Genomic DNA, 13552 nt, shown 5'->3' with positions numbered 1-13552 from the left:
TTACTTCTGGGAAGAGTTGGGTGGTCATGAGCTTGTCCAGGGTGACTTGAACAAGGCAGAGGGAGTGGATTTAGGTCTTTCTGAAGTGACTAAGGAGTGGGACTGTGGAAAGCTCCCAAGCATGGGAAGGTTAAATTTCCTACTAACTCCAGAGGAGGAAGTGAACTTAGGGTCTTCCTAGGAGTCTGTCCAGATACAGGGCTGAAGGGGAAGGGAGAATGAGACTTAAACAATGTCATCAGTGAGAAATCAAGTCTCTCATTGATTACCAACTGCACAGCATATTAAAAAGCAGAGACATTACTTTGCCAACAAAGGTCCATCTAGTCAAAGCTATGGTTTTTCCTGTAGACATGTATGGATGTGAGAGTTGAACTGTGAAGAAAGCTGAGTGCTGAAGAATTGATGCTTTTGAACTGTGGTGTTGGAGAAGGCTCTTGAGAGTCCCCTGGACTGCAAGGAGATCCAACCAGTCTGATTTCCAACTGATTTGGAACTCAGATCCAACTGAGATATGAATATTCATTGGAATGACTGATGCTAAAGCTGAAACTCCAGTACTTTGGTCACTCGATATGAAGAGCTGATCATTGGAAAAGACCCTGATGCTGGGAAAGATTGAAGGCAGGAGGAGAAGGGGACGACAGAGGATGAAATGGTTGGATGGCATCACGACTCTATGGACATGAGTTTGAGCAGGCTCCAAGAGTTGCTGATGGACAGGGAAGTCTGGCATGCTGCAGTCCATGGGGTTACAAAGAGTTGGACACGACTGAGTGACTGAACTGAACTGAGAGTTCAAGAGCAAGGTCAGATTTTATCAGTTAGATGGACTCTTGCCTGAACAAAGTGTGTTGGTTTCCCAGGGCTCCTGTCAAAAGTTAACGCAACTTGGATGCCTCAAAACAATGGGAATGTATTCTCTCACAGCCTGGAGGCTGTGCTGTGTGCTGTGCTCAGTCTCTCAGTTATGAGGCTCCTCTGTCTGTGGGATTCTCCAGGCAAGAAGACTGGAGTGGGTAGCCATTCCCTTCTGCAGGCGACCTTCCCGACCCAGGGATCGAACCTGAGTATCCTGCATTTGAAGGCAGACTCTTTACTGCCAAGCCACCAGGGAAGCTCCAATGAATGTGGTTAAATAACATAAATACATTTAGCAAAAGAAATCTTTAAAAAAAAAAAAACTAGAAATATGTATGAGAATTGCCACCTGTTCAGTGATTTTGGAACTGTACAAGTGTAAAAATAAATGAATTTTATTCTCCACCCCACCCCCTCACCCCACAAAGCACATACCATGAGCTAGATTATTTTAGGGTCTTTTTCTAGGAATTTAGATATCAACACAGCAAGGAACTATTTGAAGATTTTTTTTTTTTTTTGGCATGGTCACTGTATGACTCTCCAGCAAAGCCAGAGTAGCAGACAGGATTAAGTCCTCCCAGAGCTATCTGCATCCTCATCCCCAGGCTGATGAGAATGTTGGCTTACCTGGCAAAACAGACTCTGCAGACGTAATCGAGTTAAAGAGAGCGAGATGGGGAGGTTGTCAGAGTAATTACAAAGGTTCTTATAAGGGAGAGAGGGAGACACGAGACTAAGGTTAAGAGAGACAGAGAAAGCAGGAGAGCCAGTCAGACAGAGATTTGTCTGAAGATACTGTGCTGCTGACTTTAAAGATGGTGCCGAGGAAAGCAGGTGATCTGCAGAAGCTGCAAAGAGTAAAGAAACCCATTCTCCCCCAAAGTCCCCAAAGGAACACAATTCTGCCCACCCATCTTGAACTTCTGACCTCTGCAGGTAACATATTTCTGTTTTTAAGCCATTGAATATGTGGCGATTTGCTATGGCAGCTGTAGAAAAATTTTACCATGAAAATCTTTTCCACTGTTATCTGAAAGTCAAATATAATTGGGTATCTTGCATTTTACCTGGCAACCCTAATTTAACCTATATTTCTGCCATTATTTTTCTAGGGAGTACTGCTTTATAGCAAAGTAAATATAAATTCCAAAATCCACTACTTGATTAACCTTCATTGTTTTATACATATATATATATATATATATATATATATATATATATATACACACACACATACTGTTCATGGCATTCTTGAGGCAATAATACTGAAGTGGTTTGCCATTCCCTTCTCCAGTGGACCACATTTTGTCTGAAGTCTCCACCATGACCTGTCCGTCTTGGGTTGCCCTACACGGCATGGCTCATAGTTTCATTGATTTGACAAGGCTGTGGTCCATGTGATCATTTTGGTGATTGTGGTTTTTGTTCTGGAGGCTGTGGGGTTATAGTTCAAACTTCTTCTGTCTGCCCTCTGATGGATCAGGATAAGAGGCTTGTGCCAGCTTCTTGATGGGAGGAACTGGTTGTGGGAAAACTGGGTCTTGTTCTGGTGGACAGGGCCATGCTCAGCAAATCTTTAATCCAATTGTCTGCTGATAGGTGGGGCTCCCTGTTAGTTGTTTGGCCTGAACAACAACAACAATATACAAATAATTATATATATAGTTTATATAATGGTGAAAACACAGAGTTAGGATTCAAAAACCCTGTTTGAGTATGCTAGGTAATGTTTGGGTCTCTCTTTCCTTGTTAGTAAATGGGGGTGGTAATATATGTTATGCTCCTATCTTGCAAGTGTTGTGAAGATCAGGTTGAGCCACAGTAATTTACTTCCTGTAACAGCCAGAAGTAGCTGTGTAACGTTGTCCCCAGGTAGCAGGAGCACTTATTTGCCTCAAAACAGCCAAGGTTGGAAACAGAGTTCTACTTTATTTTTCTAAAACAAGACGGGCCACAACTGTCATCTTTACGATGGCTTTTTCTCCCCTCCCCTGGAGGAGGGCGTGGCAACCCACTCCAGTATTCTTGCTTGGAGAATTCCATGGACAGAGGAGCCTGGCGGGCTACATAGTCCATCGGGTCACCAAGTCTGACACAATGGAGCAACTAACACTTCCTCTCTTCTGGGCTTATTCTTTGCAGAATCAGGTTTAAAGACTCCAGGAAAATGGGGAGCCCAGGTTCTAAATCCATCCCTGCTCCAGCTGCTCCTGGTCCAGTACTGGGTCTGGGCAGGGAGATGTCCTCCAATTCATGAATCCTTCTTCTCCACAACTCTGTTCCCCAATTCTTCTCCACAAGCCTTGCCTTGGCAGCCTTCCCTTGCTCTGCCCTCCACAGAGCTTTCCTGACTCAGGGAGTTGCCCCCCTCACCCCTCTAGTCCATCTCTCTCTCCAGGGCAGGGCACGCGCTCCTACCCCCACTAGCGTGGGTGATGGCCAGCACTGCCCTCCGCCCCTCGGTTAACCGTCTCCTTCACCCGGATCTGCACCCTTAGAAAGCTGTCCATGCTTCTTCACTGCACTGCTTTCCTTGTTGCGTGTTTTCCCAGAATTTTTTTAGCATGACTCTTACATGGTAACTTCCATCAATGTTGGTCAATGAGTGAATGTTTATAACTTATGTTTGGGTCGCAGTTCACAGTGTCATAGGCAGTCATACATAGGTCCTAGAGCTGGCCTGTGTCAGCAGGAATTTGCAAAATGATGGTTAAATGCAGCAATTATTAAGTATCGTGTTATCTAGATTTAGAATTAAATTAATTATGTAGCAAATAATAGTAATTATTACTTGGAATCCAACACAACCTAAGTATTTTACTACGTTTTACTATTACTTGTGCTCTTGAGATTATTTATTTATGTTTGCTTTATCTGTATCCTGGAGATAATATATTGGCTTGTTGCCAATAGAGCACCATTTTTGATTCTGCGTTTGTGACATCATACTACCAACTTGAAATTGGGTGTGTGCATTTGCATCATAGAAACTGGCAAATACTGTAAATCAAGGAATTTTTCTTTTCGCTTTTTGGAGAGTCAGTTGTCAAATATTCACCAGCATGCTGGTCATAAGCCTAATCTGATCTTCACAAAAATTGAAAAGGGGAAGCATAACATATATTATCACCCCTTGTTGACTAATAAGGAAGAAGAAACAGGGTTTCTGAGCCCTAACTCTGTGTTTTCACCATTATATGTATTACATACATATATGTGTGTGTGTGTATATATATATATAGTATATATAATTATGTATATATACACATATAAAATAATTAAGATTAATCAAGTGATAAATTCTGGAATTCATTTTTACTTTTCTATAAAGCATTACTCCTTAGAAAAATAATGGCAGAAATATAGGTCAAATTAGGGTTGCCAGATAAAATGAAGATGTTCACTTGTATTTGAATTTTGAATAACAATGAAAAAAATTTTACTGTAAATATGTTCCAAGTATTTCATGAAACATACTTAGGTTTAAAAGATTATTGGCTATTTCATTGAAATTTAATTTTCACTGGGTGTTGTATATTTTAATTTGCTAATTCTGGTAACTTAATTAAATATTGGTAAACATTTTAAAAATATGGGAAGATTTCTTGCTATAGTCTTTTTAAATTATTAAAAATATAGCTGTATCTTTCAAATTGTAGTAGGGTCAAAATTAATCACAGAGAAAAGTTTATGACGTCCTTATAACTGGGCTAGTGACTGCTGTCCCGGTGAATGTCCACCCAAAAGGGACTGCCAATCTCCTCTCTGGCTTTTTGGACATCTCTGGAATATAAAACAAAAGAGGACTGTTAAAAAACCTAGGTTTCCTTGTCCTTTCATGTCTATTTCATAGGTGCTTTACTATAATTACCTCCTGGGTCCTAATAGCACCCTTCCAATGCCATGAGCACATCTGCTACCAGTCCTGTGACCAACAGCTTCTTTTCAGAAAAGGTTTATGGTAAACTCTTGGGCTTCCCAGCTGGCTCAGTGGTAAAGAATCTACCTGTCCATGAAGGAGACGCAGGTTCGATCCCTGAGTCGGGAAGGTCCCCTGGAGGAGGAAATGGAGACCCACTCCAGTATTCTTGCCTGGAAAATTCCATGAGCAGAGGAGGCTGGTGGGCTACAGTCCATGGGGTAGCAAAGAGGCAGACCCAACTGAGCACGCATGCATGCATGGTAAACTCTTGGGAAGTAAAGATTCTGCCCTTCAGAATCTTGAGTGAACGGAACGCCTGGATGAGATGCTTCTGTGACTGAGCTTGTGAATGGTCTGGGCAGCTGTGGGCGGAGCCTGTGCTTGGAGAGCCAGAGTCATTTGTCGTAGCAGCAACGTTTCATTGCTACGAACTTCTTTAGAGTTAGCTTTGGATCTTCTTTAGAGGGGCTCAGGTACCAGTGTTAATGAGTTTGCCTTGAGACTGGGAATCGTAGAAACAGAGAAGGAAGTAATTACATTGTGTTGATAATTCAGGTGGCGTGTGTTAGCAGTAGAGGAAGTGACAAAGGGAGATGTAATCAGACATTCCCATTCAGAAACGATGCATTCCCAAAGATGACATGACTCAGAAGAAAGCTGTATCAATCAACATTCAATACATCAGACCTGTGTTACTCCTTAATTTTTTCAACCCTCTAATCAGCTTTCATTTGTTCTCATTAGATCATGAGCCCATGGAGAATATAGCTGCTTAAGAACCAGAAATTCCTCTAATATTGATAATGTATTGAGGCAGTAACACAATTCCAGACCCATTCAGTTATGAATCTATAGCCTATATGACTGGTCATTAAAAGAATAGGACAGAATGAAGACTAGAGAAAGTGTCTACAGAATGCCTTTCTGTTTACTAAAAATTAACACTTTAAAAACATCATCTATTTTCCTGTCTTCATAAAAGCATATTCCTATTTGGAGGATGGACTTTCCAGGTGGCTCTAGTAGTAAAAACAAAACAAAACAAAACAAAACAAAAAACACCTGCCTGCTGATGCAGGAGTCATAAGAGACTCAGTTTCTATTCCTGGGTTGGGAAGATCCTTTGAAGAAGGAAATGGCAACCCACTCCAGTATTCTTGCCTGGGAAATCCCACAGACAGAGGAGCCTGGCCAACTTCTGTCTATGGGGTCACATAGAGTCAGACATGACTGAAGCATGACTTAGCATGCAGGCATTATGCGGACATGATGATGTGAATATAAGTCTTGGTCTTGGGATTTCTTTCATCTGTTCAGCCTTCTGTTATGTCATAGGAGACAGCAAGAGAGACTTTCTAGAATGTGGGTATAAGTGCTTAATGATGGCCCATTTGGGAATATTTGGGAAAAGTGATGCCCTTCAAGTGATTTCAGAGAAGAGCCCAGTTCTTTCGATCTCTCTAATCTGCTGTCCTCAGCTTTGACTTCAATTTATTCTGGTCCCCTTGTGGTTGTCTTCTGGCTGCCAGGAACCACACTTCCATGATTGTATTCAGCTGAAGAGAAACACAAACCCAAGATCTTTCCTTCTAAGGTTAAGAATATGAATTTTTTCTCCCATTTTTGCAAGCTATATTATTTGGTTTTTACTTCTTATAAGAAGGCATTGCTTTTGCCATTATTAAGAAATATTGGCTACACATTAAAGAAGAGGAATTTATTAAAGCAAAATGTTATCAGTTGTATAGTCGGCTGGTAGATTGTATCAGAAAGACAACAGTGGTATACTATTTCCAGTGCTACAACCTCTTTCATAATCTTGCCACCACTGCTTCCCTTCTGCCCCAAGATAGGGAGCCTATTTCCACCCTTGTCCCTGTGCAGCTGAGCAATATTTTGCAATTGCATTGACTAGTGGAATCCCTCTTGGCTTGTGCCTGATTCTTTATCTGGGGACATGGACTTTGGGAACCTTGAGATGACCTGTAAGACATTTCTAAAGCATCTCTGCTGGATGGAGCACATGGAGAGACTTCATAGGATGACTGTGTATGTGCGTGCTTCGTTGCTCAGTCATGTCTGACTCTTTGCAACCCCATGGACTGTAGCCCTCAAGGCTTCTCGGTCCATGGAATTTTCCAGGCAAGAATACTGGAGTGGGTTGCCATATCCTCCTCCAGGGGATCTTCCAGACCTAGGGATTGAACCCATGTCTCCTGCATCTCTTGCACTGGCAGGTGGATTCTTTACCACTGAGCCCCCTGGGAAGCCCAGGGGTGTCTGAAGGGCTGCGGCTTTTCCTGCCCTCAGCTACTCAGGCCCAAGAGCTGGGCATTTACATGACTGAGTTGTTAAGTAAGTCCAGTCTCCAGCCTCTGAGCTTCAGTGGCTGATCCTGAGTGGAGCAGAGCTGACTTGTCCTCAGGGAGTCCAGTCCTGGCTGAGAATCTCCTGAGTGAAAACACCATGTCTTCTTACAGTCAAACCTCATTTCTCAGGGACATATCTCTCAGATACAGGTAGAAAACATCAGTCACTGAAGAAGAGCTGAATAAGAGAAATAAAACAGACCAAATAAATTTATACAGGCATATATATATTATACGAGGGTTTCCCTGATGGCTCAGTGGTAAAGAATCCATCTGCCAATGCAGGAGATGTGGGTTTGGTCCCTGGGTCGGGAAGATTCCCTGGGGAAGGAAATGATTACCCACTCCAGTATTCTTGCCTGGGAAATCCCATGGACAGAGGAGTCTGGTGGGCTACAATCTATGGGGTTGCAAAGAGTCGGACATGACTTAACCACTAAACATTATATATATATATATGAATTTAAGCACTTTCATTTTTTCACAGCAGTTTTCCATAATGTCTGACTCTTATTAACAAAAAATGGATCGTCACTGGTTAACCTTATCATCAAGTATGACATGACATCTTGGGTCATCCTCATTCTCCTAAACCTGTCTGATATTTTGTTGTCTAACTCTTGATTGACAGTGAGGACTGAAATAGTTAATTGAGGTATTAAAATAGAATCAATATAAAAATCTTAACATTTTCACATGGGTAGAGTTTAAGTGTTCCTTAAAGTGGTCCTACTCCATGGACCTAATATGACTTAATATGAAAATATTAAGATTTTTTATACTTGGTGCTAGTGGTAAAGAACCCAACTACCAATGCTGGAGACATAAGAGACATGGGTTCAGTCCCTGGGTTGGGAAGATCCCCTGCAAGAGGGAATGGCGACCCACTCCAGTACTCTTGCCTGGAAAATTCCATGGACAGAGGAGCCTGGCGGGCTACAGACCATGGGGTTGCAAAGAGGCAGACATAACTGAAGCGACTTAGCACACACACACACATGAAGTGTTCTATTAGGCCCTGGTGATCAAAGCTCTCAAATGAATTTTTTTTTTCATATATAATGTTTGGATTTCATATCCTATTGAATATATCAGGTGTATCTATGGTCCACCATAAGGACTGAGAGGAAATTTTTATTTCCTTTTTTTATCTCTTTTCCTCTGAAAGACAGCAGTCCCATTTCAGTAGACAATCCAAGGTCTGGAGGCTCTTGTTGACCCAAGAGGCAGCCACTTATGGGGGCGGGGTCACACTTGGTCACTTCAGCACAATGAAAGCAAAAGCAGTTCTTGCCACTTTGGACTTTTGTCCAGTACATCCATGTTATAAACAATAAATCATATGCCGACCAACCTTTACTGCCAAGGAGAAGGATGGGCTCTGGCCACATCACACTTCAGGTAAAATCTCATCTGTCTATCATCTATCCATCTATCATCATCTCTCTATCCATCTATTCATCTCTCTACTTATAATCTATCATCATCTGTCCTTTCTCTCTCTCTCTGTGTTTGAGTGTGGGGAAATGATGAAAAGAATGCAACCTGAGTAACCATGAGCATTTTGAATTGACTTTCTCCTAGCTCTAACTCTGGCTCTGGAGGCCTCTAGCTGAATCCTTTCACGTCAGCCTGGTGCAATGTGCTCTCATAGAACCACAGGCAGCAGAGACATCTGCCTTCAAAGGTTGCCAGTGCTGGAGCGCAGACTCAGAGTCACACGAAATACACAGCTCCTGGTAGGGTAGGGGCTCTGGGACACACATGAACTTCTCCCTGCACAACCTAAGCCCGGGAATGCATCCTTCTGATTCCTTTTGGAGAAGCTAAACCAGCTATTCAGTTATGCACAAATTACGTCTATACCTCGTCTCTGCCTTGATGAGCTTTACTATTTCATTCTATGACAGGAATGGAATGGAAACACTGTCCTTGAAGCTACATATTTCTCTCTCTCTACAGGGGCTGGGGACTTCCCTGGTGGCTCAGACGGTAAAGTGTCTGCCTACAATGTGGGAGACCTGGGTTCGCCCCCTGGGTTGGGAAGCTCCTCTGGAGAAGGAAATGGCAACCCGCTCCAGCACTGTGGACAGAAAATCCCGTGGACAGAAGAGCCTGGTAGGCTACAGTCCATGGGATCCCAAAGAGTTGGACACGACTGAGCAACTAAACTTTCACTTTCACAGGGGCTGGAGCCTTCCTGGGAGGGGACTCAGAAAGGTGTCTTCCTATAGTAGATAGTGCAAGAAGGTCCACCTTGTGAGTAACTGTAGGACAATTGATATGAAAATGTCTGTCTACTCTTCTGTCCTGGAAATGAGTTTTGCATTTGCACAACTATGCATGAACAAGAAATCTTTTGGTTGCTATTAAATTTGGAGAAAGAACCGTGAATTTTAGACTCTGAGTTGAATTAAACTATGTAGAAGCGAAGGGGAGAAAGTTTTAAAGGAAGATGGCAGCCAATTTCTTTTGTTATTTAATGTTTTATTTTTTCAAGAACAGTTAACATTTACTAGGCACCTATTGGCCTCAGTCACTTGCATCTAAAGAGCAAAGCTAAGTTACCCCCAGCCCGTGTCCTTTTGAATGGTTAGCCTTAACTTCTTAGCTCTGTTAACCATATTCTACCATTAGCTTCAAGTTTGCTTTTAATCATCTAAATCCGTAATTGTCTACTGCTCCCTGCCACACGAACAAAAAAGTTTCAGGGGGAAATAAGGCGAGCAGTTTACATTTTCCGTGGATATTTCAAGTAATTGGCCCCAAAGTGAAATTATTGAGTTGGCCATGGTTTTATCATGTTCTGAGGGCATTAAACATGAAAGGAAATGGGCACGTAGAAAGGCTTGGTATCCAAGAACGTGTGAATATGTGAAAATCCTATAACTTTACTTCCACTGGCTTAATATCCTGAGTCACTAGATGGTCAGAGAGATAGAGTACAAAAGGAACAAACTGATGTACATTTATACTAAAAAGCAAAAACAAAGTTTGTACAAGATGAATAGCAAATGAAATTGCTTCTATCAAAATAAAATCTCACACGGGTCATTTTTGTACATACGTGGACACACACCCACACACGCAGACACACAAGCAAGAATGTGTATTTTTGTCAGATAGGTCCTTGGAAATAGACATTCTTAGCAAATATGGATGACAGATCAATTGTAATTTATTTTCTTTTAACACTGTATCATCATAAAGAAAACTGGTATAAATGAAAAAATCTATTTCAAATATCTACATCTAAAATTTTAGGCAGTGAAAAAGCACTTTGTTGACAAGGAGTGTGGAATGATGGATGTTAATTGTCAGAAACTGCTGAATGCCTTGTTTAGTTGCCACAAACAAATTCACATATCAGAACGAACAATACTGCTAAATATTCCTTTTTTTTCCCCATTTTTTTTTCCCTGTTAAAACTTTACTGGGAGGAAGAAAAAAGAAAAGCTGGAAATCCATACATCTTTCAAAAGTTTGAAATTGAAGCAATATTTAGAACCATTGATGAGGAGTCGCCGAGGCATTGGTGTAATATACACAATGCTCTTGTCTTCTTTAATCTGTAATGTACATCGAATACTTTACAACAATGCATTAACAAAAGGCAAGAAACGTCTTGCTGTACAGAGGAACCCCAATGCAACTTGAAGCCTAGAATCACAACGGATGGAGAGAGTAAACAAAGCGTGACAAGCCGTCCCTCTAAAGTGTGTGAACTATGTCACCGCCTCTGTGCTTATAACCTTCGTGCCCCGTCACCCCGACCGCCTCCCGTGCTGCCTTCGGCCACATCCCGTGGAAAGCACTTTTTAAGACTCTACAGCCCGAACTAGAAAGGTGTAGCCCGATGTCAGATTGAGGATCACTTTCTACTGACTTTCAAGTGAACGTTCATGGAGCTTTCTAAAATAGCTCTTAAATGTTTCCTTCCTGGGTATCCCAGCCTTCCTATGGAACAGGCTTTAACAAACTAAATTTGCAGGGGGGAAAAAAAATAGCAATGTCTGTGGTCTGCATGCACATGCACGGTTCCCGGGGTGCCCGCCTCACACCCAGGAGTCGGGGGAGGCCGGGTAGTGGCTCGTTTCATAGTTCAGTTCGCTGTAGGGTCGGGCGGCCGAGTAGAAGTCGACGTAGTTGCCGGTGGACTTGAGCCCCAGGTGCATGGCGTACTCGCTGGCGGGAGGGCGGTGGTGGACCTGGTCCTCGAAGAAGGACTCGTCGTAGTTTCTCGTGGAATTCGGAAACGGCTGGTAGGTCTCGTAGTCTTTTCTGCTGGGCTCCTGTGGGGCTGGCTGTGCTGAAACCTGCCCAGGAAAGGAGAACCACCTGGGTTAGCGCGTTTGCCCTTGACCCGCCCTTGACCCCCACAGCCGACGCCCTTGACCCTCCCTCAAAGTCAAGGCTCTGAGCGTCCTCCAGGTGGTCAGATGCCAGGACTGCACTTCCCTGACTGACTTTCTGTTTCACAGTTGGCTCCTGAGTCCACATGCTGTCATTCCAAATAACCTTTTTATAAAACTACTATTCTGGCAAAGTATACACAACATAAAAGTCACCATGTTCATCATGTTGTGTATAACTCGGTGGCATTAAGTACTTAAGTTGCCTGGGCCACCGTCAATACCAAATGTTTTCAGAACTTTTTCATCACTGCAAACAAAAACTTATATCCATTCAGCTTAAGTCCCCATCTCCCCTTTTCTTAGCTCATGGCAATCACCATTCTATTGATACTTTCCATCTCTGTGAATTTGACTAGTCTACATACCCCATATAATTGGAATAATACAGTAGTTGTCCTTTTGTGTTTGGCTTCTTTCACTTAACCTCCTCAAAGTTATCGTTAATATAATGTCCTCAAGGTTAATCCATGTTGCTGCAAGTGACAGAACTTTCTTGCTCTTTAAGACTCAATAATATTGTATGCAGATTCTGTGTTTGTTCATGTATTCATCCATAGATGACAATCATGATTTCTACTTTTTGAATAATGCTGCTATTAACACGGAAGCACTAGGATTTGTTTGGCTCCCTGTTTTCAATTTCTGGCGGGGTAATGTAAAAGAGTTGGACACAACTTGCTGACCACATAATATCAACAGCAAAAAATGTACCAAGAAGTAGAATTATTGGATCTGATGGCAATTCTATGTTTAAGTTTTTGAGACGCAGCCCAAACTTCCAAGACAGTTGAATCATTTTACCACCTGTTGTTCAGTCATTAAGTCAGTTGTGCCTGCCTCTTTGCGACTCCATGGACTGCACCACACCAGGCTTCTCTGTCCAACACCAACTCCCAGAGGGTGCTCAAACTCATGTCCATTGAGTCAGTGATGCCATCCAACCATCTCATCCTCTGTCACCTCCTTCTCCTGCCCTCAATGTTTCCCAGCATCAGAGTCTTCCCCAGTGAGTTGACTCTTCGCATCAGGTGGCCAAAGTATTGGAGCTTCAGCTTCAGCATCAGTCCTTCCAAAGAAGATTCAGGGTTGATTTCCTTTAGGGTTGACTGTTTTGATCTCTTTGCTGCCCCCGGGACTCTCTTAACCTTTTCTAAATTAAAGATGTATACCCTAGATTCCACAGAACACAAATAGTTTCTGTTCATCTTCCCTGCATTTTTCTCCATCACACCTCAGTGCTGTAATCCCAGATGAAGAGAAAGTGAAGATGTACAAGGTCTCAGGGTCACTTGGGCATCTTCCTGCCAGCTCGGAGGGCTGTGGTCAGTACTTCTCTGGAGGATGGAAGCTTCTTGCTAAAAGGGCCATCCCATTACACCTGCCCAAGTGATGTACCACAGCCTTAGAAGGAATCCATTCAAAACAGTTTACACCAGCAGTCCCCAACTTTGTGGCATCAGGGACCCATTTAATGGAAGACAATTTTTCCACAGACAGATGTAGTGGGGAGGATGCTTTCAGGATGATTCAAATGCTTTATATTTATTGTGCACTTTTTTCTATTATTATTACATAAGCTCCACCTCAGATCATCGGACATGAGATCCCTGGTCTACACTCTGAAGGATCAAAATGTTTCCTAACTTGGTTCACTTAAGAATTTATGTGACAGGAATCCACACAATCTTGTAAAGCAATTATCCTTCAATTAAAAATAAATTTAAAAAATTGATGGGGCTCGAGAATAACATGGGATTATGAAGCCTTTGGTTGGGGGGACAGGGGTCTTCAGAATTGACCAATGTCCTCCAGCCCCACTCAGTGCTCCCTATTTCCAGTCTTGTCCGCTGCAGGTTGTTGTCTGATCAAGGGGGCCTTGAGGGGCTAAAGGGATCACAGGAGCTTTGAGAGCAGAGAAGTCTGGAATTGGTTCTCTCCCTCCCCCCTGGCTTAAAGGACAGTAAAACAGAGAGATCATAGGC

The 13552-nt window shown here is 42.5% G+C and overlaps 1 protein-coding gene across 2 annotated transcripts in view; it reads right to left on the bottom strand.

Annotated features, from left to right (window-relative positions):
• Positions 1-10315: 10315 nt before the first annotated feature.
• Positions 10316-13552, bottom strand: part of CTNND2 (catenin delta 2) — a 1099643-nt gene continuing 1096406 nt past the window's right edge. For both annotated transcript variants that reach the window (XM_005221651.5, XM_002696428.7), the window contains one exon: positions 10316-11471. In XM_005221651.5, coding sequence (XP_005221708.1) covers positions 11211-11471 — 261 coding nt within the window. In that variant the 3' untranslated portion in view covers positions 10316-11210. The remainder of the gene's footprint in view (positions 11472-13552) is intronic.

The sequence above is a fragment of the Bos taurus genome, chromosome 20, assembly GCF_002263795.3.
Source record: "Bos taurus isolate L1 Dominette 01449 registration number 42190680 breed Hereford chromosome 20, ARS-UCD2.0, whole genome shotgun sequence".
NCBI lineage: Eukaryota > Metazoa > Chordata > Mammalia > Artiodactyla > Bovidae > Bos > Bos taurus.
Note: the sequence above shows the minus strand (reverse complement) of the source record. Positions and strands in the feature narration are given on the sequence as shown.